Genomic DNA, 24,525 nt, shown 5'->3' on the forward strand with positions numbered 1-24,525 from the left:
TTATGCAGAACAAACCTCAGATGGAAGAATTCATGGACCAAATTATTTAAGTGTCAAAAGTACAGCTCAATTTCAATTAAAAAGCATTGTTTCTTGAAAGGCTGCCCTTAAACCTTGTATTTCAGAATGCTCCTGAGATCCGTCAAGTGTGTAGATCAACATTTGTTTACTTTTCATTAAATAAGAAATTGCTTACATGGGCAGGTTATGTTGTTATGATGACACCGCTGAGGTTTCCAATAAATGTGTATGCAAATCAATCACCCCAATGCATTGAAAACATATTCAATAAACATCTGGAAACTAATGAATACACATTTGTTGACAGAGAGGGAGCTGTGGAATTGCAGGATGCATTGGTGGTCAGGCTTAGTTAGAGGGTGAAGAGGTACGAACAGTTCATGGTGTCAGAAGGAACTGGGCAATTAGAACATGGAATTCAACATCTTTTAGATATGTAGAACATTTTCCATCCCTTAAAACAAATATTCCCTAAGAAAGTATAAAACATTTTTCTGACTTGCAAAGTTTTTGCAGTCTATCATTTAAATTACTTAAATAAAGGGAGCTTTACTGCTCCCCAAAGTGAGAATATAACACCCTCCATGCATATGAGCTTGATCTTCTTGACAGACCAGAAAAGTGTTTGTGTGTGCCAATTAAAACAAAAGTGAGTCCCTAGCGGCTTGTTCCTCACACAACTTCTGAAGACTGCTGTCATTGTTTGCTCGGGGAACCCTGAAGGAGACTGCTCTCCAAAGCAAACAAAGGTTTTAACCTTTCATGACAGATGGGGGTTACAAATGCATTTTAATAAGAGAGTTACCAAAGCAACATTATTTTTTGTAATCAGCATATATTTACTTAACATCTAGCAACACTGGGAGCACAAGATAGATACATTCCCACAAAAATCACAAAATACTTTAACAAGGAACATTCTGGAAAGACACATTAAATATCATCCACTTCGGGTTGATGTTTTATTCTTAGTTAATGTTAGCTCTGAAAAGTTTTAAAAAACTGTTAGGAGTTACTCAAGGAGACTGAATTTGAAACTGAAATAGACTTGATAAGAGAATCTCTTCAGTGGTTGTAAATGCCTTAGATACCCAGGAACTGAACTATAAGTATAACCACAACAACCTGCATTTGATCATCAATAGCAATGAGTATGATGCAAGATGAAAACAATGTTAATCTGAATTGTTATTCTATATAAGCTTTTATTGCTTCAATTTTGGATCTTGCTATCTCATTATGACATAGTCAAAATATACATCTATATTTTATTCACTGAGGATTAAATAAAGATATGGCCAAAATTAATATCACAAAATAGTTCATGTTCAGTTCAAATAAATGTAGTATATTTTGACATAACTTTTTATTTCTACTTAATATGATTCAAGTGAAATGATACCATGAAGTCCAAAGTATCTCCAAATGTAATAGTAATCACATTTCCTTCCTCTTACTTGTTTCTAGAAATGCTATAGCCATATCATTTAATATGTCTTAAGGCTCCTTGGTCATTTGGCATATTTTATTATACATTTCCTATGCATAATTTCAGCATACTTAAGATGGGATATCTTCTTAGGTTCTTTGTCAAATGCTAATTCTAAGCAAAATGTGAATGACATGCATTCAATTGCAGTTTTTTGGTTTTGGGGTTTTTTTGTTTTGTTTTAGTTGTTTCTATGGTTTGAAATTTCTGAATGCCTCAGATTGGCTTAAACATATTTTTTTCATAGTAAAGGAGTAGTTATTTATAGAAAGAAGAGCAATAAATAAATAAATATCAGGATATCGATGTTGTTAATGTTTTTAACATTCATTCTTTAACATAGCAGTGAGCAAGTGAACTTGTTTGTCTAGGATCATTCTTCTAACTTCTGTAACTGAAGTGAAATCATTATGAGCCTTTTTCTGTAGACACATGTAGTTCTCCATTAGACATAACTGTATGCTTTCAACTATTGCCCTAGAAATCAAGGTCTTTGTAATCTCTTAATTCTATCACTTGAAGTGATGCCAATTTGATAGAATGGCATCAACATTTTCCTCATTTACAAAATTACTTTACAGTGTAGAGAAGCTGTGCTGGAGATGTTCACTAAGTTCTTTGAGATCATCAAAACTAGATTCACTTTACATCAAGTGTGGTGTCAATACCCTTAATAACTTGAAGTTCAGACACAACCAACCTTTTGAAATAACCTATCAAGGCATACAGTTATATAGAATTTCAAGATGTAAGTGTAGCCTCAGTAGTCACTCCCTCCTTGTCATGAACATGGTCTGTACTATTCACATTGGAACCTAGAATAAGTCATTTTCTATAGTTATTTATCTTTATGTATATTAGATCCATATAGACAAACAGATGTCCAGTTAAGGGCGCTGCTCCCTGTATTTCATTGATAATTCTTCAGTCCTTGTTTATAATTAGATGCATAATCAACTATAAACATACCATAGATGTGGAATTATCAGTAGCATTCATTCTGCAACTGAAAAGGTAGTGCTTCAGAGAAAGACTCAGAGCAAAGTGATACCCCCTGATTTTCACTCACTGCCCCATACGTGTTTGTATGTTCAACTGGGAAAATGTGAGCAATATTTATAAGTAATAAATTATTAAATATAGCTTTCTTGTACATCAATGTGCCTATTGATAATTATCAGATTCATTTAGCTACTATTAGATTCAAAGGTGTACAGTGTTTAATCTCTGTAGCCCTGAGCAACTTCATTTTATTCTTTTGTAAGAATAAAAAAATGTTAAGAATATTTATTTTTAAGTTTCCCATTCTGCACAATAAATGTATATCTGATACTCAGAAAGAGTGATGATTTAAAAGGTTCATTTCTATGCTAAGTAATAAATACCACAGAAAATTTTTATTATCCAAAATGTCATTATATATAGTAATTTTCATCCAAATTAAAGCCTAATATTTCCTTATTGCTAGAAGAGATACTTGAAAACATCAGAATGAACATCAGCTAAAGCTACAAATACAACCCCTTAAAAATATAAACCATTACTTTTGTCAGTTAACAATATTCAAGTATGAAGTTTACAAAAATAGCCTCTGTCTTTGGTGGGACCACAAAGACACAGACCAACGTGCCAAGCTCATGGGAAACTATTGTCAAATCGCTTTCAGAAAAGTACCAGGAATGTGCTTGCTCTGCGTACTAGTCAGTGGACTGCTTATATAATTTTTTTTGACATAAATCCGTTGCAAAGTGGAATTGAGATGGGCCTACCCTTCGATTGAAGCTGCCTGAGGCATTCAAGGGGCAGTGGTGGCATCTTTCAGACACTACTGCTGTGTTCTCCCTTGTCATTTACTATTTTAACAAACAAATGCTGTTGGTATACACACACCCAAGAAATGTTGAATTAAGTTTCTCTAGACAAGTATTTAAACAAATTGGTTATCAACAATGCCAGTGAGCTTTCCGAATGCTGCTTTGCTGACTTGATATTACTGCATAATATGTGTGTGTGTGTGTGTGTGTGTGTGTGTGTGTGTATGTGTATGTGTATGTGTATGTGTATATGTATAAGTATATGTATCATAGTGCCTGGTAGAGATGCAGGATTTCATTAGATATAAGATGAAGGTGATATTCTAAGCAGAATGGAGGCCAGCAGCTTTTACAGCAACCTGTTTTATTTTCTGTAAGTTTTGTCTTCATTGCCTTAAACTTGCATCTACCAGATAGCACACGTAGAAGGAACACATTGCATGGCTTACCGGAAGACCCTGTCTGTTCCTTTTTGTGCATCAGTGTAGACTGGCAACATGTGTTATTCAATCAAAAGATGTAGTAAAAGTTAACATGTTTACTGATGTCCTTCACCATTACCACCATTGCCCGTGTTGAAAATTCAGTTGTTCAGTAAGCAAATAGGATTCACAATCCACTTATCAGAAATTCTAAAAAGACACAAATACAAAAATGTAGCTGGAAAGGCTGAACTAAATGCACTTTACCGGGCAGGGATTCGAAAAGTACTTTTCTGTGTGAGTCTGGAATAGAGCAGAACAAAGTCAATTGTGGGCTGTAATTAAGAAGTGGATGCATTTAAACTGTAGAGAGCAGCAGCAGTCTTCACACGGCTGCCTTGGAACTCCAGAGATAACTGGGAAGGCAGAGAGGAAGGCCTGAGCAGGACGCCTCTGCCAGGGCGACTCAGAGGCACTGCATTCACACGGCCCCTGATTCAAGCTTCCCAGAGTGAATTTATAAAGCACTGTTTATGGATGATTAATGCAGTAATATATTTAGACAAAGAAACTTTTTAAAATACAGCTTATGTTTGACTATGTGAGCAGAAAAAGGCCCATTCTGAACTGTGCATCTAGCATCAAAACAGTCAAGGAAGTGGTAAAAACTGTTTGCCACAGTTCGAATTTACTAGGGCAAAAACTGGACTATGCTGGCTCGTTTGTAAACCTTCAGAATATAGTAAATCTAATTATTTTTTTCTTTTCCTTTCAAATGTGTTCCCTTTATAATTTTAATAGTGTTTTATTTATACTGGTATAAAGTATTATATTATGCTGTGCTTTGTGTTTTGGAAAGTCGTTTCTCTTTATGTATAATAACAAATTGTAATATGTGTAAAATATTTAGAATCAAAACATTTAACTTTAGAATTAAGGTAAATGTTGAGAACACTACTGGATTTCTTGTGTTAGTTACAAGTGACCTTATGTTTTTAGGTTTTAACTTCAGAGTCAGTACTTTAAAAAGTAAATATTTGAGATTTTATATAAGTAAGGAGCATTGCAATGACATTTAGATAATTAGAAAAATATTATCCTGGCCTTTTTTTCAGGGACAAATGGCTACTTTTAGCAATCCAAAACTTTACATGTCATTTGAGTTCAAAAGAAGGAGAGAAAAGAATAACTAGCTCCAGTAATCTGTCCGATTTTAGGGTGTGTCTGTCATTAGTTCTATTACTAGATTTCCCTTCCATTTTTATTGGATATTTTATTTATTTACATTTCAAATGTTATTCCCTTTCCAGGTTTCCCCTCTAGAAACACCTTATTCCATCCTCCCTCTCCCTGCTTCTATTAGGGTGCTGCCCTACTCCTGCCCCCCTGTCCTGGAATTCCTCTACACTGGGGCATCGACCTTCCCCAGGACCAAGGGCCTCTCCTCCCATTGATGTCTGACAAGGCCATCCTCTGCTATATATGCTGCTGGAACCATGGGTCCCTCCATGTGTACTCTTTGGTTAGCTTTTCCCTTCTTAAAGTGTGGCCACTTCTCTTTACCGAAGAAAGAACCGGAATGGACACTGGAACTCGTGTCCCCTAAGAATATGCGCTTGGCAGTCCTGAGTAGTATTGCATCTCTCTAAAGGCTTCTGAAAATAAATAATAAATACACATATGTGAATGTATGAATGCAAACAAAGATTTCTTTAAAAATCCCAAGATCAACATCAGAAATTTCTGGAACAAAATGTCGGTTTATGTGAGTTCATATAGCACTGATAGTAAATCTAGAGAATACAAGCCATTCACTGTGTTAAACATTCATAACATCTTAAAACATATTCATCTTATATATTTTGGGTTACATACAATATTGAGGTGAGTCAATGTAACTGTAGAAATTATACTGATAAATATTAATAATTATTGCATTGCTCATTATTTGTCATTGTCACTGATCCAAGAGTGTCAAAATCTTTAGACCAAATAGCCAACACATAAACATATACTATATTAAATAGTCAAACAACAATTTAATATAACTTCTCTACATTAATTGGAATTATAACTTATTTATACCTTTAAAAAATTTCAAGATACTGTTGTTAAATGTTGACATAAAAAACTACCGAACATGCAGAAAAAGCCATTTGGGGTTAGCACTGTCACATTACTGACAGAATGATAAAGCTAGCCTGAAGTGTGATTTGTGATGTTTCCGAACCTGTCGCACATTTTGCCATTCATCTAGTAGAGTGCATAAGTCTGTGTGACTAGATCCTGATTCAGTTTCTTGAAACACCAGTTATATAAAGTTCCATATTCTGACTTGATGTGTGACAGTTGCTGAGAAATGTCTGTCCTCTTGCTGCAAAAGAAAAACAATATCAATAATACAAAGGGAAAATCTTCACAGTTCAAATTGATGGCCTCATTCAAAAAACATGTCCACACCCACCCTAACCAAATTTCCCTCTAAGGAGCCCTTTAGGTTGGGAATCCAGAGCATTGTTTGCTGTATTTCTATATGGTCATATCCTCTCTCATTTCTGAAGGGAAAGATCCACTGTGATGAAAATGGTTAGCTCTGCTAAGCGTTGCCAACCACTTAGCATCACTGAGAGGCTGGAAAGTGACGTTGATTTGATACTTTCTAGCTAAGGTTCAAATATGCAAATGACCTTTATTCTAATACACTCCCTTTGTGAGGAAATTGGTCCTTTATGGCTTTCCTATAGAGCTTTACTATAGGAAGGCAGAACTCGCCAAATGTTTCATCAGAATGAGCTCTTGCAAAAATATGCATTAGTCTCTTTGGTAAAAATTTGTTTTGGAGCCCTCCATGAAAGGAAGTCAAATATAGAGATACTATTAGATTTGAAAAGACAAACAGGAAAGAGTCAACAGCATGCATACAAAAACTTCCAACATACCCAAGTGCGTTTTGGTTGGCTTTTAACTTATGTGTGTATTATCTTCACCCTTTAACTTCCTGACTTCATTCTTTTGAAATTAGAGTAACTCAGGTTTAACCCTGCTCTGAGTTCATCTTTCTGTTATTAAAAGAATCATGTACTTAATATGGTTCTGAAAAAAAAAAAAACAGTTTATAGAGAAAAGTTCAAAATGACAGCAGTCCTCTTAATTCCCAGAAAGACAATTACTGGAATACAACAAAATATGTCCATGTGATAAACTTGTTCTTGAAAGTGATATTATTAATGTAAGAAATATATCTAACATGGTCTTTGTACCTGTCAATTTTTCCTTTCAGATCACAACAGTATCAGGAAATGAGTTCCTTCTACAGTCAGATATTGACTTCCTCATATTGGATTGGTTCCAAGCTATCAAAAATGCAATTGACAGATTGGTATGTATTTGTTTGGGCTGCTACATTTATTAATTAAAATGTAGTCATTTAAATCTTACTGTTCAGCATATAACATTCCCACATGTAAATGGATCCTATGGCTGAGCGATACTAGCTACTTTGAGCTTACTAGAAAACCTGGGGAACTTTTCTTCCTAACAAGATTTGTGAGGTAGACCTCAGTCCGTCTCTGTCTTTCAAAAGCGCAGTGTTCTTATTCTGGAATAGTGCATGGCATCCTTTTTCTAGAGGTTATAGAAAGCACTCGGGTGCTTGAAAACTACATTTTCTGTTTGTTGTAGAATCAAATATATGTTATCCTGGAAATTAAATATCTTTATGTTTATGACCATAGTTATTGTTATAATACCACAAGTAAAAATCATTTATACTTTATTTTATTATTTTCCAGCCAAGCTAGAATGATCTTCCCACAAAAAATTAGATACCCATAGCTTTAGGAAAGTAGCTTAAAGTACATATTCAGAGTACATGTTCTAAAGGCTCAAATTCTTTAAAACTGTTTTGACTTAATTTTATTTCACTTAAATACGTATGTAATGGAAAAATATTCTTGAGAGCTTTTAATATGCTCTAAAATAGGATAATGTATTTAAAACCTTTCATTATGTCCTTTAAAGATCAAACTGTGCAAATTAAAATTGTTGTTCCATACTATCAACAGAATCCCTAATATATAGACAACAAACACATGGATAATGACCTTTAAGTATAGAATATAAGGCCAGAAAAACTTTATTTAAACAGTAATCATATTTACTTGATGCATAGTTTGGTAAAGATGTTTTTTTTTCTTCTATATCTTTTCCTCATCTTTTTCTCAGTAGGAGTAATGTGGCCTATGTGTGGGCCCTACTGAATTCCTGAGAGCATTAACTGAGTTGATATATGTATAGTTCTTTGAATAATTCATAGCATTTAGTAAGCACTATTTGGATGCATGAATCAGTATAAAAATGGTGCTTAGCATAAAGGCCATTACACACGCACACACAAAAAAATTAACTTACTCAAAAGTCCAGTTAAATTTAGCATCAAGATAAGACACAAAACTGGTGCATTCTTTCTTCCTAGTAAAAGGTACTCTTTATTATTTCTAGCCAAAGAATCCAAGTTGCAGGTCCCTGGAGTTGCTCAATTTGCAGAGATCCTCAAGTTCTGAACTGCCGAGTCACTCCCACATGGATAGAAAAGAACAGAAACCAGAACACAGGAAGTCCTTCAGTGAGTGTTTTCTTTGACTGCTCCTTTTACCTCTGTCTAAATGCAGAGCTTATGAAATATAAATGTATTAAAATGAGATTGAAGCCAAAGCCAGGCTACTTTGGAAGATTCGTAGCCATTTCCTACCTAGGGATTCATGCGCTGGAGGGCAGTCTGGGCATTCTGTTCACATCATTGTTGGTAATGTCTTCTGAGAAAATAATTGTTCCAAGGTCATGGTCTCTGCTTACAGCAAACCTCTGAATCTCTGAGTAATAGCCACAGAGTTCAGATTGGTGATTGATTTTGAGAGTGGGAAATGTCAAGCATCTGGCATGCTGGCCATTTGATTTTCATACATTAAAAGACAAGAGTGACCACCACAGTTGGCCCAACTAAGCCAATGGCCTTTGCCCCAGTCCACACTTCCAGAGCACCAGGGAAATTTAGAAATGTACTTCCCAGAGTTGACAGGAAATGTGAGACCTGAATGAGGTGGTTATTAATGTTACAGTGAGTTCTACTTCCAAAACAATTGATTAGGAGTAACAATAACTTATAACACTTACATTATGGTCTTCAAAAATTATTTTTTTAGCCAGCCCGCTTCTTTCTCAACAAAAGGGAATTATTAAAACATGTCACGTGTAATCCACACAGGAAAACCCAGCACAAGACTTTTGAAAGGACATGTAGATACTTACCTGGCAGGGGAGATACCATGATCACGAAGGTGATTTTCCCAGGGCAAGGCTTATCCATTGCACTCCAGATGTGCTGACCCCTGCGATTTCCCCAAATGCGGGAAACTCAACTGCATAATTTGTGGTAGTGGGGGACTGCGTTTGCTCTCTCCCCTGGAAAAAAAAATGAAAGGACATGTAGATATATTTCATATCAGCCAGTTCTGTCTTAAAAATTACAGCATCTTCCTTAAATTTCCCACCTAGCTATTTTTAGCCATTTTTTTCTAAATGGGAATATAGTTATAACCTAGCTTTTGAAGCTTAAGAACAAGTTAGTAAGTTAAAGAGACACAATACATGAGATGTAAATAAAAAGTATAGTTAATAAATATATTTATTTATAACATATATGGGTCATTAGAAAAGATGTGACTGTGGCTCTGTGTGTGGCAACATATCTTTCAAAGATGAATGATTAGGACCCACCGTTCTAGAGGTTACAGGAGACACTGAATTGAGATCCTTTTGAAAAGAGGGCATTGTTAAAGGGGGGTCTACCCCAGTTTTCTCCAACTATGAGAGACTGATTCAGCAAGTCACCTGCTAATGCTGCTGTTAAGAAGGTTGTAATTGCCTGTGGCCACAAAGCACGTGGGGCGTTGCTGAAGACTCATCTGCGCCAGTTTAAAGGATATTATTTGGAATTAACTTAAGCTCAAGAATATTTTCCTTTAATTCTTGAGTTTCTGCCTTTCGTTGCACCTGGGATAAGGTATAAGGTAACATATCTAACATAGCTTTACAGAGTTAGGATTCAGTTGTGAGTCTATACTTAATGTTAATTATGTAAATATTTTGGAGTAAACACACAAGAGTTTGTGATGCAGTGATTAGAGGATCTGAAATCTGAGATTTAATTGCAGCTGTGGAAGAGAACTTGACATGCTTTTAAACCCTGAAGCAGTGGGGGTGGTGTGTGGGGGGATTGAAAAGCATGTTTGAGAAACTGAGGCTGACAGATGCAGCACTGAACAGTAATTACATGAAAAGTGTTAGAATGTTTCTCAGGAAAAAAAAATTCTATGAAAAGAAGATTCAGTCTTTCTCTGTAGTTAATTATCCCACATTAGAAAAGAGAGCAGAGTCATTCTTAAAGATAACAAACGAGGCAGGTATTTATTCAAGTCCAAATCTCCTTAATTGAACAAGGACATTTAAGTTAAAACAGCACTAGCCTAAGACAGCATTCTGTAGGTACTGTTCCCTAGGTACTGTAGGTACTGTTCCCTAGGTGCTTTTCAAGCACCTATACTGACTGGGTAGTCTCATCAATCCAAAGAGATTGCTACCATTTTTAACCCTAGATTTTACATGTGGAAGCCAAGGCATCTAAAGGGTGTAAGACATTTAAGAGACACATGTCAAACCCAAGCAATCTGCTTCTACAACCTGCTCTTGTCACTATACACTGCAGTGAGGTGAACAAATAAAAGTTAACCTGTTTCAAACATGGACCTGTGTGGACATTTGCTAAAAAGTGAAAATAAAATCTCTACACATCAGTGAACTTCAACCAAGACCCAAACACTTTCAGATAGATTTTACTATTAAAATAAAAGGACTGTTTATTATTTAATGCCAATCCTAATTTTCAAAAATATTCCTTTTCTGTACCTTCTCGATTATCTATATAGTTGTAAGACTTCTTTCAAGTTAGGGCACAGTTAGTCACTATCTACACCAAGTTATATCCAATTGCATGCTTGTATTCATTGCACTTGGAAGCCACAGTGAGTGACTTATCCACACAATATTAAATTAGACCATGGGTTTGAAAAAGTTACTAGCATATTTATATTTGAATTTTTAGAACTCTTTTTTCAAGTAGGAACTCCCATGTATGAAACCCTTCTGAACTATTCCTTAGATTAGAACGCTCAAAGATTAAGTTTCTTAAATCATATATTAAGTTTTAAGTCACTGTCTGGGGATTAAGTAATTATGTAGAGTCAGATTCACAGTAACTTCTTCCTTATTAGTATTCCTAGCACAAACTGTATTGTCTGTTTGCTGCCTTTGGCTTCCTGTGCCCTTGATGTTCCCACGAGTTTTGTCGCCAAGATTGTAAGCAGATAAAGCCAGAATTACTTTTTTAAAAAGGCATGTGAACATCATTAGCAGCTAACAGGTGGTCATGTCTTTGTCCAGTTTTTTCCGTTTAACATGGGAAAAATATGTTTTCCCAATGAGTGAACTCAAAAAGTTGTGTTAAAATACATTTTCCTTTAAAAATATGATTCCAACCTGCCAAGGCTATCAAGTACTAATCAGATATTTTAAGATATCAGTTGAGTCTAACAGACAAGAAGCCAGAAAATTCAATGCAAGAGCCAAATCACTGTGAGAAATGCAGGACAGCGGCCTGGGATGAGAGTAGGAGGTCAGGTCTCTAGGGAGGCTGCTATGGAAAGGGAAGAGTCAATCAAACACAGTGCTCACAGATTTCTCCAAGGAAAGCGAAAGTATCTCCCACTGATGGAAGAGAGGAAAGGCCCAAATATAATCATGGCATCAGATTACTTTGGAGAGCTTTTTTAACTTTTTCCAAGAGTTCCTTTCCAGATCTATAAAAATGGGTCCGATAACATCCTTCTAGGATCATGTGAAAATTTGAAATTAGAGATGTAAATACTTAGTTCACAGCAGGCACTCAATAAATAGGAGCTCTTTTATTATCCTCTATGTCTCCAAGCAGATGGCACCAAGAAGGGTATGAGCCAAGGGTGGTGTCTGATGGAAGGCTGGAGCAGGGCACACATACTCTGCATCCTCCTCCCTAAGGGTACAGGAAATACAGGAGAGCAGCCAGAATTGGAGACGGCAGTCATAGCTGCAAAAGTCTAAATGTGAGCAGCTGGTCCTTCCCCTGGCACCTCACCAGGTGAAAATGGCAGCCAGGGCATTCTTGGGAGCAGCATATCAGGACCCAGTAGAAGGGAGCCAGGAGATGTCCTTGATTACCTAATGCCCAGAAGAGCACATCATTAAGAACCCCTGGTTAGTGGAAAGCTTCAGCATCAGCAAGCACTTCAAACAAAGCTCTGGTTTATTCCATTATTCACAGCCATCGAATATGATGTTGTTTCTTAACAAATACCACGAAAATGTACATAAAATTCTCAAACTCACCTGTCTTTGCTTTCAAATAAAGACAGAAAGACAGACAACCTGATAGAAAGTGTGGACCTTCTGCTATAATCTCTATTGTGGCTATAAAATTGCTAAACTACAAAATGTACAAGTTTGAAGGATAAATTTTATATAGAACACTTTGAACCTTAGAAATGTACACACTCAAAAATAGCACATGTTTTAAAAGTCACATGGTAAAAGAACTAAGAGAAAATTCATTTCTCTTTAGATATTTTAATAATTTACAAAAATTATGTTTTGGCAAAATTTTAAAACTATTTTAATGTGGTTCTCTCAATTTCAAATACTTAATGATGACTCATCCAACATAATGAGGTTATAGGAATGAAGATAAGAACAGAGGTCTTGAAGGAGAGCCTAATACAATGCTAAGAGGTGAAAACCTGTAAACCTTTAGTGTGCCATACAGTAATCATTACCCTGCCGAGTTCAAACGAGATGGAGAGATAAGTAGTGATATTCTGCAATAATCTAAATAATCATAGTTCTCAGCAGCAACAGCTACAAATAGGACCTCATAGTAAAGTGTCTGCTTAGATCCTCACACATTTTCCTAAGGAAATCATACACAATGCACAAATCACATTGGACCTTCCACAGCCATTTACAGTTTATCTTTAAGGAACAGTTTATCCTGACTTTGCCATACCTCTTGCTTTGAGAACTGGGACTTCCCAGTATTATTTCCAAACAGTTTGTTTCCTACTTTCTCATGCCTACCACTCCACCAAAGCAATGAGGATCTCAAAATGGTTCTGATCAGAAATTTTAAACCCTGAACAACCCTGGAAATGGCAGGAATGTGATGCAGTACCTCTAAAGCAGAACGACCAGGACGGAAAAGAGAACACAAAGGCCTGGAAGGAAGGTTTTGCAGTGTATAAGAAAGTGAGTCTCCAGCAAGTCAAGAAATGGATAGTGTGTCTTCCTTAAGGTTTCCTTGGGAGTGAAGAGACACCATGACCAAGGCAACTCATGAAGAACAGTTAATTGGGGCTAGCTTACAGTTCCAGAGGTTTAGTTAATTATCACTATGCTGGCTGTGGAGGTGTTCAGGCAGACATATTGCTGGAGAAGGAGCTGAAAGTTCTACATCTTGATCTAAAGGCAGCTGAGTAAGACCATGGATTGCACTGGATGGAGCTTGAGCATGTATTAGCTCAAAGCCTGCTTCCACAATGACATACTTCCTCCAACAAGATCACAACTACTCCAACAAAGCCACACCTCCTAATAGTGCCATTCACTAAGGCCTGCCATTCACTAAGGCCTGCCATTCACTAAGGCCAAGCATCCAAGCACATGAGTCTATGGCAGGCCTTTAACAAACCACCATATTCCTGGTAGAGTAAGTCTAGTATTGGTCCAACAATTAACTTACAGGATATAGGTGCTGCATATATAATCAATCATGATACCATCTTTTTCATTTTTTTGTTTGTATTTTAATGTTGTCTATTAAACACTGACACAAACAAAGTTAGATATTAGGCATTTCTGCAATTCAATAAGAGAATGTTCACATTTTAAAACTGCAACATGCAAACTTTTAATGCAAACTTTCTAATTTCCTTTATGGTTTATATTAAGGCCTTTAAAATGCAATCTTTATAACTCATTGTTTTCTTACTTGTGCCCCCAAACCAATATTTTTATCCTTATGACCCTTATAGCCTTTATGGGTAAATATATATTTAAGAAAACAATGTTTGTTATTAATAGAAAACTAAAAGGTCAAATTAATTTCTCTGATAAACATGTAATTAACAATTGTTGAAACATATACCAAGAAGCTTATCCTGGAGATTCATAAAATATATATCATAAAGATTTCTTATCATGAATTTCATACAAAACAGTATAACCCTGCCAATGATTGAAAATAAGATGAATAAGCCACCTGCCAAAAAATAGAAAACAATATTAAACTTGCAAAGATCTACTTAAGAAGACAAATAAATCAAATCTAGTTGAGGCAAAGAAAATATTTTACTAAAAAAAGAAAACTTACATTATTCTCATAGTTTACTATGGGTGATCAAATCACTGGAAGATTGGAAGAACAAAACCTCTCTATTTAAGTACTTTGGTTGATCACTTTAGCTGAACCTCATCCCCTCCCCGCACAAAAAAGAATGTCACTTCTGGCACCCATTTTATTCAATACCACTTGAGGAAACCTATTGAACAAAAATCTAAACAATCAATAACTTTATTTATTTTAAGACTTTGTGTTCATTGTTCATTTTTCATAGGTTAAGGAAGTTCTTTGTTGAAAAAATTTAGATGATTCAGAAATGTACATTAAAAATGTTATTAAGGCTACTATTTAAATTCACAAGTGGAAAACCGTAAAGATTAGACACATACTTGACTAAACCAGATACCTGTATGACCTTCACTACTCTTCTATGAGTCTTCATGGTAACTAGCAGAAAGTCTCCACTTTTGTGGGACCCATAGATTGTAATTTCTTCAAAACATTTAGTTCCTATGAATCATTAGATACAAAGACTTAGTTACGAGCCTAGCAAAGCAAGCTCTGATTAATCCCTTTTTTCCCATCTAAGGAGCTGATCTTACCCTCTGCCCTTTGGTCACCCAGGGCCGTGCATCTGGATGCATGAGCTATTCTCAAGTCCATGTAACCCTACAAGTTCACCATTGCTAGATCACCCATCTTCCTCCTGACCCTGGCAGTAACACTGTGACCATATTTCTCCTGAGATGAACTCCAGTTAATCAATTTCTGATTTCATTAGGTCAAGTAGCAATTTTCTTTCAATAATAGGCCAAATCCAGAGGGCTCCTTGCTCTACTCTTTGGCAGTATTTCCTAAACATCAGTGAACTTTGTGATTATAAACAAAAGAAAGTCATCCTCTTTGCATGCTTCTAAAAGTTTTATCCTTCCTACTCTATGACTGAGAATTGGCACATGATAACAGTTTATTATGAAGTTAAGCCTAGGATAGTCACTCATTATTGTCAACTAAATTTAAAGTGGCCTTTCTCAGCATGATATTTGAAGCTTTCTTACATTCTCAGCTTTCTGGGTTGAGAAAACACTGTTTTTGATGCAAATGATAACTTACTCTTCCTAGAGCACTCAAGATTCATTTGGTCTGCCCACTCACTTTGTTTCTAGACCACAAAAACTTGTACTGTGATTCTTTAAAATCCTAAAAGAATGTACCTTTCTTTATAAGTCATTTTGTCAGGTGTCCAAATGGGTTCCCCCATATGCTTAGAAAAGTGTACATTGTAAGCACAGAATCTTTACTGTCTTCGTTTTGTTTGCTTGTTTGTTTTAGAAAATAAGTTTGTTCCTTCTATTCGTAGTACACTCCACATCCTTTAAGGAAAGTCAGATATGATTTTCACATGACATAGCACCTTCCCAAACACCAAAACATTGTCAAAGAGTAAAAGAAACAATTCTCCTCCTTCTTCTTCTCTTATGCCTATTTCCTGTATCACTTTTCAAATGGTGATAATCTGAAAATAACAAATATGCCACTCAAAGTTTATTTTAAAAATTGTGATCTATATCATTAAACATCTGTATTTTCCTAGAGAAATGGTTCATGGATAATTTGAATGTTTAAATGATAACTAAAGGCAACATTCCTATTGTTTTATCTCTCTTGCTGAAAATAGATGTATTCTATTTGTATACAAAATTAGTTGGCTTAAAAACCAAGACAAATGTGAGATGCTATGACCATCAGAAAATATTTACTAACATTTTGCTGTTGGTACTAATCTTGGTTGCACACACTTAAAATCCTAGCACTTAGGAGATGCATGCTAGAGGATCAGGAATCCAAGGCCATTCTCTGTTACATACTATGTTCAAGGTCAGCTTTAGAAAATAAGCAAAGAAACAGAAACGAAGAAACATCTTGCTATCAGACATAGCACCTTCCCAAATGCCAAACCATGATCAAAGAGTAAAAGCAACATTTCTCCTCCTTCTTCTTCTCCTATACTTATTTCCTGTATCACTTTCCAAACATTTCCAAACTAGTCAAATTGAAAGATACAATTCCACGTGCCTCCATAAACAGTTCTTTATTGTCTCTGTCTTCTCAAAGGCCCGCTCAACCCAATCAATGAAGCTCAATTTGTTTTCCAGAGACATGAACTACTGCCTCTGATCCTCAGCTCAGCATGCTGACATCACCTTAAGTCTACTTTTCTTGTCCCTACAGAGAGAACAAACATCCTTTACAACTCACCTCAGGGAAAATGTCTCAATATTCTATTTTAATATCCTATTTGTTTTAAAGACTTGTAATTGTTCATACCCATGCTTGAGACTTTTTTTGTGTGCACTGATTTCAAACTGTTAGCATTATATTTGAGTAAATAAAATTTAAAAAGGTACTTTTCAATGTAGAAAAGGTAATAGTTTTTGATGAATTTGAAAGCTGAGAAGAAAATTTTCTGTAGAGTCAATTTGTTTATAAAAATCCAACTTAAAATGGGAGTTACAGAAATTCTGGTCTTCATCACTTTAAAAGCTAGATGAAATTACACAAGGAGCAGATGAAAGAGTCAGAAGTTTTGAGTACTTTTGTTTTGTTTTGTTTTGTTTTGTTTTGACTTGTTTTGTTTTCCATCAGCGAGGAAAGTCAGGACAGAGACTCAAGCAGGAACTCATAGCAGAAACTATGGAGTAACTTCGCTTGCTGGATCACTCTTCAGCTCATGCTTAGCTAGATAGCTTGTGATTGTGAAGATTACTTGCCCAGGGAATAAAGCACACACAGTGGGATGGAAACCCTTCATCAATTAACAAGAAGTACACCAACATACTTGCTTATGGATCAGTCTGATCTGGGTAGCATTTCAATTAAGGCTCCCTTCCCAAATGACTCTGGGGTGTGTCAAATTGCCAATTACGGCTAACTGGGACAGCTGCTAATACATTGACTTTTCCACTTTATGTACCTGAGCACCATTCTGAACCAAAAATGCACAACTATGTGATTTAGATACATCTCTTCTTTGAAGATATACTCATGTAGACTTTATTAAATTTAATGCATGATATCCTTTAATTTAACAATCACCTGTTTGCAATAAACAACAACAACAAAATCCCAAGAGGATGTACTGTGGTTTATACAAGATGAAGTTCATCATTATGGCATTCTGAATGAGAATGACCTCATACACTAATATATTTGCACCCTTAGTAACAAATCAGTGAACTGTCTAGAAAGGATTAGTAAGCATGGCTTTTTGGAGGAGATGTGACCTTATAGGAGTGAGTGGGCTTTGACAATTAGCCTAGTCAAACCCAGTCTGTCCCTCTACTTGATGCCTGTGGATCAGGATGTAAACCTTCAGTTACTGAATCTAGAATCATGCTTTGATGTCCACAGCATGATGCCCTGCTGTAATGATCTTGGAAAATCCTTGATAACCATAAGCAAGCCAACAACTAAATGCTTTCTTTTGTAAGCATTTCCTTGACCATGATATCTCTTCACAGAAATAGAACAGTAAGACAATCATTGAGCTGAAAACAAGAATCAAGAATGAGTGACTTGCTTATAAGTAGTTCTGTATTTGAGCAAAAGATCCACATGAAGTAATTTTTAAAAGTCCCAATAAATAAAAAACATTGTAGGCCACAAAGGTAAAATTTATTCAATTCTGCCTAGCTGGAGTGAGTGAGTGGGAAGGCAACTTTAGGACATGCCAGAGACCTGAGACTGGGAGGCTCCCAGGAGTCTGTGGGGGTGATTTTAGCTGAGGCTCCTAACAAGTAACCCCAGAGCCCCCAGTAAACCACCAACCAAAGAGGACGCATGATGGGACCCATGGCTCCATCCGCGTATATAGCAGAGGATGGCCTAGTAGATCATCAATGGGAGGAGAGGCCCTTGGTCCTGTGAAGGCTCTATGCCCCAGTGTATGGGAATGCCAAGGCCAGGAAGTGGGAGAGGGTGGGTTGGTGAGCAGGGGGAGAGGGGAGGGAATAGGGTTTTTTTTTTTTTTTCAGAGAGGAAACCAGGAAAGGGGAGAAGATTTGAAATGTAAATAAAGAAAATATCTAATAATAATAAAAAAGAACAGCCCTGCTCCAGTTGTTGGGGAACCCATATGAAGACAGAGCTGTGCATCTGCTACATATGTGCAAGGGGGTCTATTTCCAGGACTTGTATGTTTTTTGGTTGGTGGTTCATACTCTGTATGTATGCAAACAGAAGCCTGACATAACTGTCCTGAGAGGTTAAACACAGGTGCTGGCTGAAACACATACTGTCACCAAGGGCCCAGGTTAGTTGACTCTGTTAGTCTTCCTGTAGAGTTCCTATCCCCTCCAGGGCCCAAGTTCCTTTCCCCAAGTATTTCATAAGATTCCCAAACTTGGTCAAATGTTTGGCTCTGAGCTTCTGCATCTGTTTCCATCAGCTGCTGAGTGGAACCTCTCAGAGGACAGTTATGCTAGGCTTCTGTCTGCAGACACAACACATTAACAGTGTAAGGGATTGGTGCTTAACGTTGGGATTGGTCTCAAGTTTGGCCAGTGATTGATTAATCATTCTCTCAGTCTCTGCTCTATCTCTGCCCCTGTGATTCTTGTAGACAGGACAAATTTGGGGTCAAAAGTATTTTGGGTCTGTTGCTGTCCTTATCTATCCACTGAGGGCCCTGCCTGCCTATAGGAGGTGGCCACTTCAGGTTTCATATCCATACTGCTAGATACATTTTTTTATATGTACTAAAATCTAAATGCTACTTAAATGGAATAGATAGTTTGATGTAATTATTAAATAAAACAAAAGGAAAATTTGGGCATGATGGAAATTTTCTATATTAAATCTAAAAGTAATATAAAATCAGGGCTTAAGTATATCTAAGGTATTTGTAAAATTTATATTATTATATAAATACTTGATATAATGATTTCTGTGAGTGAATTTTGAGTAAAGTCTTCATAAGTTTTTTGACTATAAATCCATCAGTTTCTATTTTTAGAGCTGAGAACAAAAAAATACTTATTTTCCCTTGTTTTTATTAGCTCTGATAATTTCACACAATGTATTTTGATCATATCCACTTCCATATATTCTTGAATTTATGGTTTTCACTAGAGGGTAACTAACCCACCAGGGGCTTCACTTTTAAAGAAAACTCTCTCTCCTTCTCCCAGTGGCTCTCAGGTGCCCAAGGCTCCTTAGGAAGGGTAGGACTTCTAGACTTTCTCCCCAGTCCATGCTGAACTCTGGTCTGACACTGGAGCTTAGGTAGGTCTTGGGCATAGTGTCTCCATTGTTGTGACTTCCTATGTGCAGCTGCCCTACAATGTCCAAAAACCCACTATTTCCTTGTAATCATCCACCCTCTCTGGCTCTTACACTCTTCCTTCCTGCACAATCATCACTGTGCCTTCAGAGGAGATTGTTTAGGGTTGAATATTCCATGGTCTCTCTTCTTTTTTAATTAGTTAAGCTATGTTTTCTTTTCTTAAAAAAAAACTTCCCTTTTTAAAATTTTTTGTTGGTTATTTTATTTATTTGCATTTCAAAAGTTATCCCTCTTCCCAATTGCCCCTCTGAAAACCCCCTATCACTCCCCTCCTCCCCCAAGCTTCTATGAGGGTGCTCCCCACCCATCCACCTACCCACTCCTGCCTCACAGCCCTAGCATTCCCAATGCTGGGGCATCAAGCCTTCACAGGACCAAGGGTCCCCTGTCCCATTGATGCCAGACAAGGCCATCCTCTGCTACATATGCAGCTGGAACCATGGTTCCCTTTGCTCCTTGACTAGCCGTGAGTCCCTGTGTTAATTGCTTTATATGGCACAAAGAAGCTTCTTTGGTGAAGGTTGGCAGATAAACACATCTATGGGTACTAATGATAAATCATCAAGGCACTACTGTCATGTACATTTAACAGAGTAATAGCTATAAGGTCTCCCCAGGGATTCATAACACAGGTTCTTATCCTTGATAGCATTGTTAAATATGGATTTTTAGCTTATGGAAGGGGCTCTAACTCTAACAAGAAAGTGATTGGTTGTTCTCATGATATTCATGCCACTATTACATGTAAGTAGTTATGTTTTGCAAGCCCAGCCATTGCTGTAGAATTCACAGCTGGTTAATACTAATGACTCTGTTTCTCCTTTGGTAGCATGCATGGTATCTTTTAGTACAATGAAGACCCATGCAGTGGGCCTGAAATTTCCAGGTCAGTACCACCTTGGTTTCACATGTGTGGTGTCTTCAGCAATAGTGTCTTAGTGCCAAGTTCTAGAGAATAACCAAGAGCATGGACAGTAGCCTATTTGGGAGTCTGTGGGACCTCCTTACCAACAACTCCGAAAGAGGAAACCTATTCACAGAACTGGGGTATGTACTTGCTATCCTGTGGTGTCTAGCAAAGGCACTGTTGTCCTATTAGATAGAATTTTCATTTAAATTATTTTTAATGAATGTTCATTTTAGGGAGCATCTACAATGGTATATTTCCATTGGTTTTTTTTGAAATGTCATAATGCTAGTTATCCCTCTATACATTTTGCCCTAGAATAAATGCAGCATAAGAAAATGCATAATCTGTCAAGGATTTAAATTTTTTGTTGTTGTTTTTCGAGTCAGGGTTTCTCTGTATAGCCCTGACTGTCCTGGAACTCACTCTGTAGACCAGGCTGGCCTTGAACTCAGAAATCCACCTGCCTCTGCCTCCCAAATGCTGAGATTAAAGGCGTGTGCCACCACTGCCTGGCCAAGGATTTAATTTTAACATATTTTTATTATTTGGTTAGCTTGGGACATAATATATCTTTTATTTTCTCTTTTCTTAAGGGATTTGGTGTGCCATGAGAACAATGTCATTCAAATACATGGGTGTTTATCTTATAAAGAATAAAGCGATAGTCTCTAAAGGCCTTATTTTCTAGAAGTCCATTCTATTGATGAGCTGACAAACATGTCTAGTTAGCCACTATGTGTCTTGTATCCAAGATACCATTCTTTCTGGGTGAGGTAATCCTAGCTGACCATACTTTATTTAACTCATGCTGATTCACTAGATAGTGAGCGCCTAAGGGAAATACACCATTGCCTTGTGAATCTTACCTCTTCCCATCCTAGTTTAGAAAGAGATCTGAAACACAGGGACATCCATGTTCACATCATAGTGAATAAGAGAATAAGCAAATAACTGGGTAAACGAGGGGAAAGTCCCAAAGAAAGTACCATCAATGTACACATATCAAAGCTTTGGATCCTTCTATAAGTAGGTTCTGAAAAAAAAGTTTATTTCCAGAAAACAAACATTTGAAAGCCATCCTCAACATAAAAGTAGCAAGTCAAATAAGGTTGTCAGAAAAGGGAAGATCCTCAAACTTAATGACGCTGCTAAACTGTAGGAGGATTTTAAGGGTAGAAGAAAGAGTGATGGCAAAATACTCCGAGTACATATTAGAATAGGAATCTGAGAGGAAAAGAACAGGGGACTTAGAAATTTAGGAACCTACTTTGGGCAAACAACTAGAAGTCAGGCTGGCAAGGAAGTATGAACTGTTTGGCTTGCACTGTGGACTTCCCAGTGAAAGACAGGAGCTTAACAGCATGCTACAACGTAGGCAGAGTACTTTAACGTTGCTTAAGGTAGTACAGATTGTAGAAAACAATGAAAGAAAGATGAGAGGTAAGAACATACTGAAGCAGACCAAGTGACAGATGCTGCAGGCCCAAGCTAGCAGTGGGAACAGAGACAGGCTCCAAAGCTTTCTGAAGTGGCAGGTTTTCCTGAAACATATTGGAAGGATTCTTGACAGTTCCAAACATTCCATTTCTTCTGTGTCTTCAAAAATATAAATGGAGCCGGGTGGTGATGGCGCACGCTTTTAATCTCAGCACTTGGGAGGCAGAGGCAGGCGGATTTCTGAGTTCAAGGCCAACCTGATCTATAGAGTGAGTTCCAGGACAGCCGGAGCTACAGAGAAACCCTGTCTCGAAAAGAAAAAAAAAAAAATAATAATAATAATAAAATAAATGGAAAGTTCAGCAGCGTTTGTGTCTAACCACAGGTTTTTAGAATTTACTACAGTCTCCTTACACAAAACATGATCAAGGGAGCAGGAGCAAACATGCCATCTGGGAGCCAGTTCATAGGAAACATAGATACCCAAACCCTCACTAAGCAGAGACGGCATTTCTTTAAAAAGTATTACTTAATGATTTACGTTTGTGTATGTGTGTGACTATTTGTATTTGTATGTGTATGTGGTTGCCCTAGAAAGCCAGCCAAGGACATCAGATCCCCTGGAGCTGGTTTTTCAGGTTGTTGTGAGTCACCGGATATGGGTGCTGGGAACTAAACTCTCGTTCAAGGGAAAAGCCACAAACTCCATCATCTACCAGCCCCGGGAGGCTGCATTTTAGTATATAAGCTATTTACATATTAAAGTTTGATAAATACTTTACCATGTCACACAAAAATAACTCTCCAAATCAGTTTGGTTTTTTGTTTGTTTGTTTGGTTGGTTGGTTGGTTTTTCAAGACAGGGTTTCTCTGCATAGCCCTGGCTGTCCTGGAACTCACTCTGTAGACCAGGCTGGCCTCGAACACAGAAATCTGCCTGCCTCTGCCTCCCAAGTACTGGGATTAAAGGCGTGCGCCACCACTGCCTTGCTCTCCAAATCAGTTTGCAAAAAGCCAGAGCCAAAGCCTCTTTGAAGCAGTGTCTAATCTATCTTGCATAGGGTTGTTGGCTTGGCCATTTCCTGACAATTCATAGCCTGGGATATTCATTTAATCTTATCATTCTCTTCCATCTTGTAATCAATCACACACAAATTGCTAGAAGATGAAGAATTATACATTTCCTGTGCACATTTGCTGGCACTGTAGACAACACTATGTCCTGAACACTGAAATGGCCAGGACAGTAGCAATAACATAAATACATTTCTAAAATTTAACTAAACTCAGCAAAATAAAGAAATAATAAACCAAACTTATCAATTCCGTGAAAACTTCTATTAATTTCCAGATATTTCACCATCTCCACCTGCAGAATTTATCTGAAATTCTGTTCATCTTTCACATGACCCCTATACTAAGAAGGTAAATTCTGATAGTTGATTCACTTCTCCAAGGACAAGAATAATGATATTTGATTCCTTAGATTAGATTACTTATATTTGTATTGTTTTTGAGTACTGTAATTCACTTCTCAACCACCTTTTAGGTTAGATATCTCATCTGGATGATTCTCACAGCTCGGCTGCTGTATTCCTACCTAAAACTGGCTAACTAGCACTTCAGTTGTGCCTGCCAAAACAATCAAGGCCCAAGAGACTACATTTTAGTCAAGTTGTTTGGAAAAGTTGCAAGGAAAACAAAAATAGGCTCACATTTGAGTTCTCATAAATGGTGGGCAAACTTAGAATGACCTCTGTTTCAGCCTTCTAGTAGCAAATGATTTCATCTCTAGGAAAAACTGATAGGGATTATATCTGAGATGAAACATCATCTCAGGTGTATAAATCTCGGAACCGAGACCAAAATGATAAATACCTTCTCAATGAATTTTACTAAAAAGTTACTCCTAGGGATCAAGTCTCTTAAAATCCCATTGTGCCGGCAGAAGTCAGGCTGTACTGCCTGGATAACTGCACATATTTAGCCTCATACATCATGACAACTCATACAGGAATACTTAATATTGTTTTTTTTTTTCTAGTGTGTGCCTGCGTTTGCTGTTGCTATTCTATGCCTTAGTTTTAAATTGAGTATAGCTGATTTCTGTGGAAAGATTTGGCTGAGAACCTAAAGAATTCTGTTTAACTCATTTTCACTGGGAAAAATCCAAAATGTTAGTCAATAAACATTAGATATTAATCATGCATGAGTATAAACATTAAAATTTTCCTTTATCTTCTAGAATGGCAGGTCAGTAAATTCTTATAATAATCCTTTTTATTGTAAAGTCAATAAAATTTTATTTAAAGAATTTAAAGGAGGGGAGGGGAAGGGTACAGGAGTTTGTTCTTGTTGCTTTTTGGGTTTTGGTTTTTGTTTTTTTGGGGGTTTTTTTTGGAGGGGAAACTGGGAAAGGAGATATCGTATGACATGTTAATAAAGAAAAGATCTAATAAAATAAAAAGAAAAATTTACACTACCACTTACACTACCTAAGGACAGTTGGGAAGTATGTAGAAGACATACATGCAAGCAAAACACCAATACACATAAAAAAGCAATAAATTATTTATATATAATTATATAAATATATCTAAAATTA

The 24,525-nt window shown here is 36.8% G+C and overlaps 1 protein-coding gene, 1 long non-coding RNA gene and 1 other non-coding gene across 7 annotated transcripts in view; 2 read left to right on the top strand and 1 right to left on the bottom strand.

The window, feature by feature from the left end:
• Positions 1–24,525, top strand: part of Arhgap15 (Rho GTPase activating protein 15) — a 611,414-nt gene that overhangs the window by 292,908 nt on the left and 293,981 nt on the right. For all 5 annotated transcript variants that reach the window (XR_004118571.1, XM_031370150.1, XM_031370149.1 and 2 more), the window contains exons 7-8: positions 7,027–7,125; positions 8,247–8,370. Coding sequence is in view for 4 of the 5 variants with exons in the window: in XM_031370150.1 (XP_031226010.1) it covers positions 7,027–7,125; positions 8,247–8,370 (223 nt within the window). In the remaining variant the exon portion in view is untranslated. The remainder of the gene's footprint in view (positions 1–7,026; positions 7,126–8,246; positions 8,371–24,525) is intronic.
• LOC116090137 lies at positions 3,894–6,827 on the bottom strand. Its single transcript, XR_004118576.1, has 3 exons — positions 6,686–6,827; positions 5,977–6,120; positions 3,894–3,956 (listed from the first exon to the last, which is right to left on the bottom strand). It is a non-coding gene; the product is annotated as an uncharacterized LOC116090137 (long non-coding RNA).
• Positions 9,046–9,209, top strand: LOC116092829. The gene has a single exon (XR_004119521.1). It is a non-coding gene; the product is annotated as a U1 spliceosomal RNA (small nuclear RNA).

This window comes from Mastomys coucha, unplaced genomic scaffold (genome assembly GCF_008632895.1).
Source record: "Mastomys coucha isolate ucsf_1 unplaced genomic scaffold, UCSF_Mcou_1 pScaffold15, whole genome shotgun sequence".
NCBI lineage: Eukaryota > Metazoa > Chordata > Mammalia > Rodentia > Muridae > Mastomys > Mastomys coucha.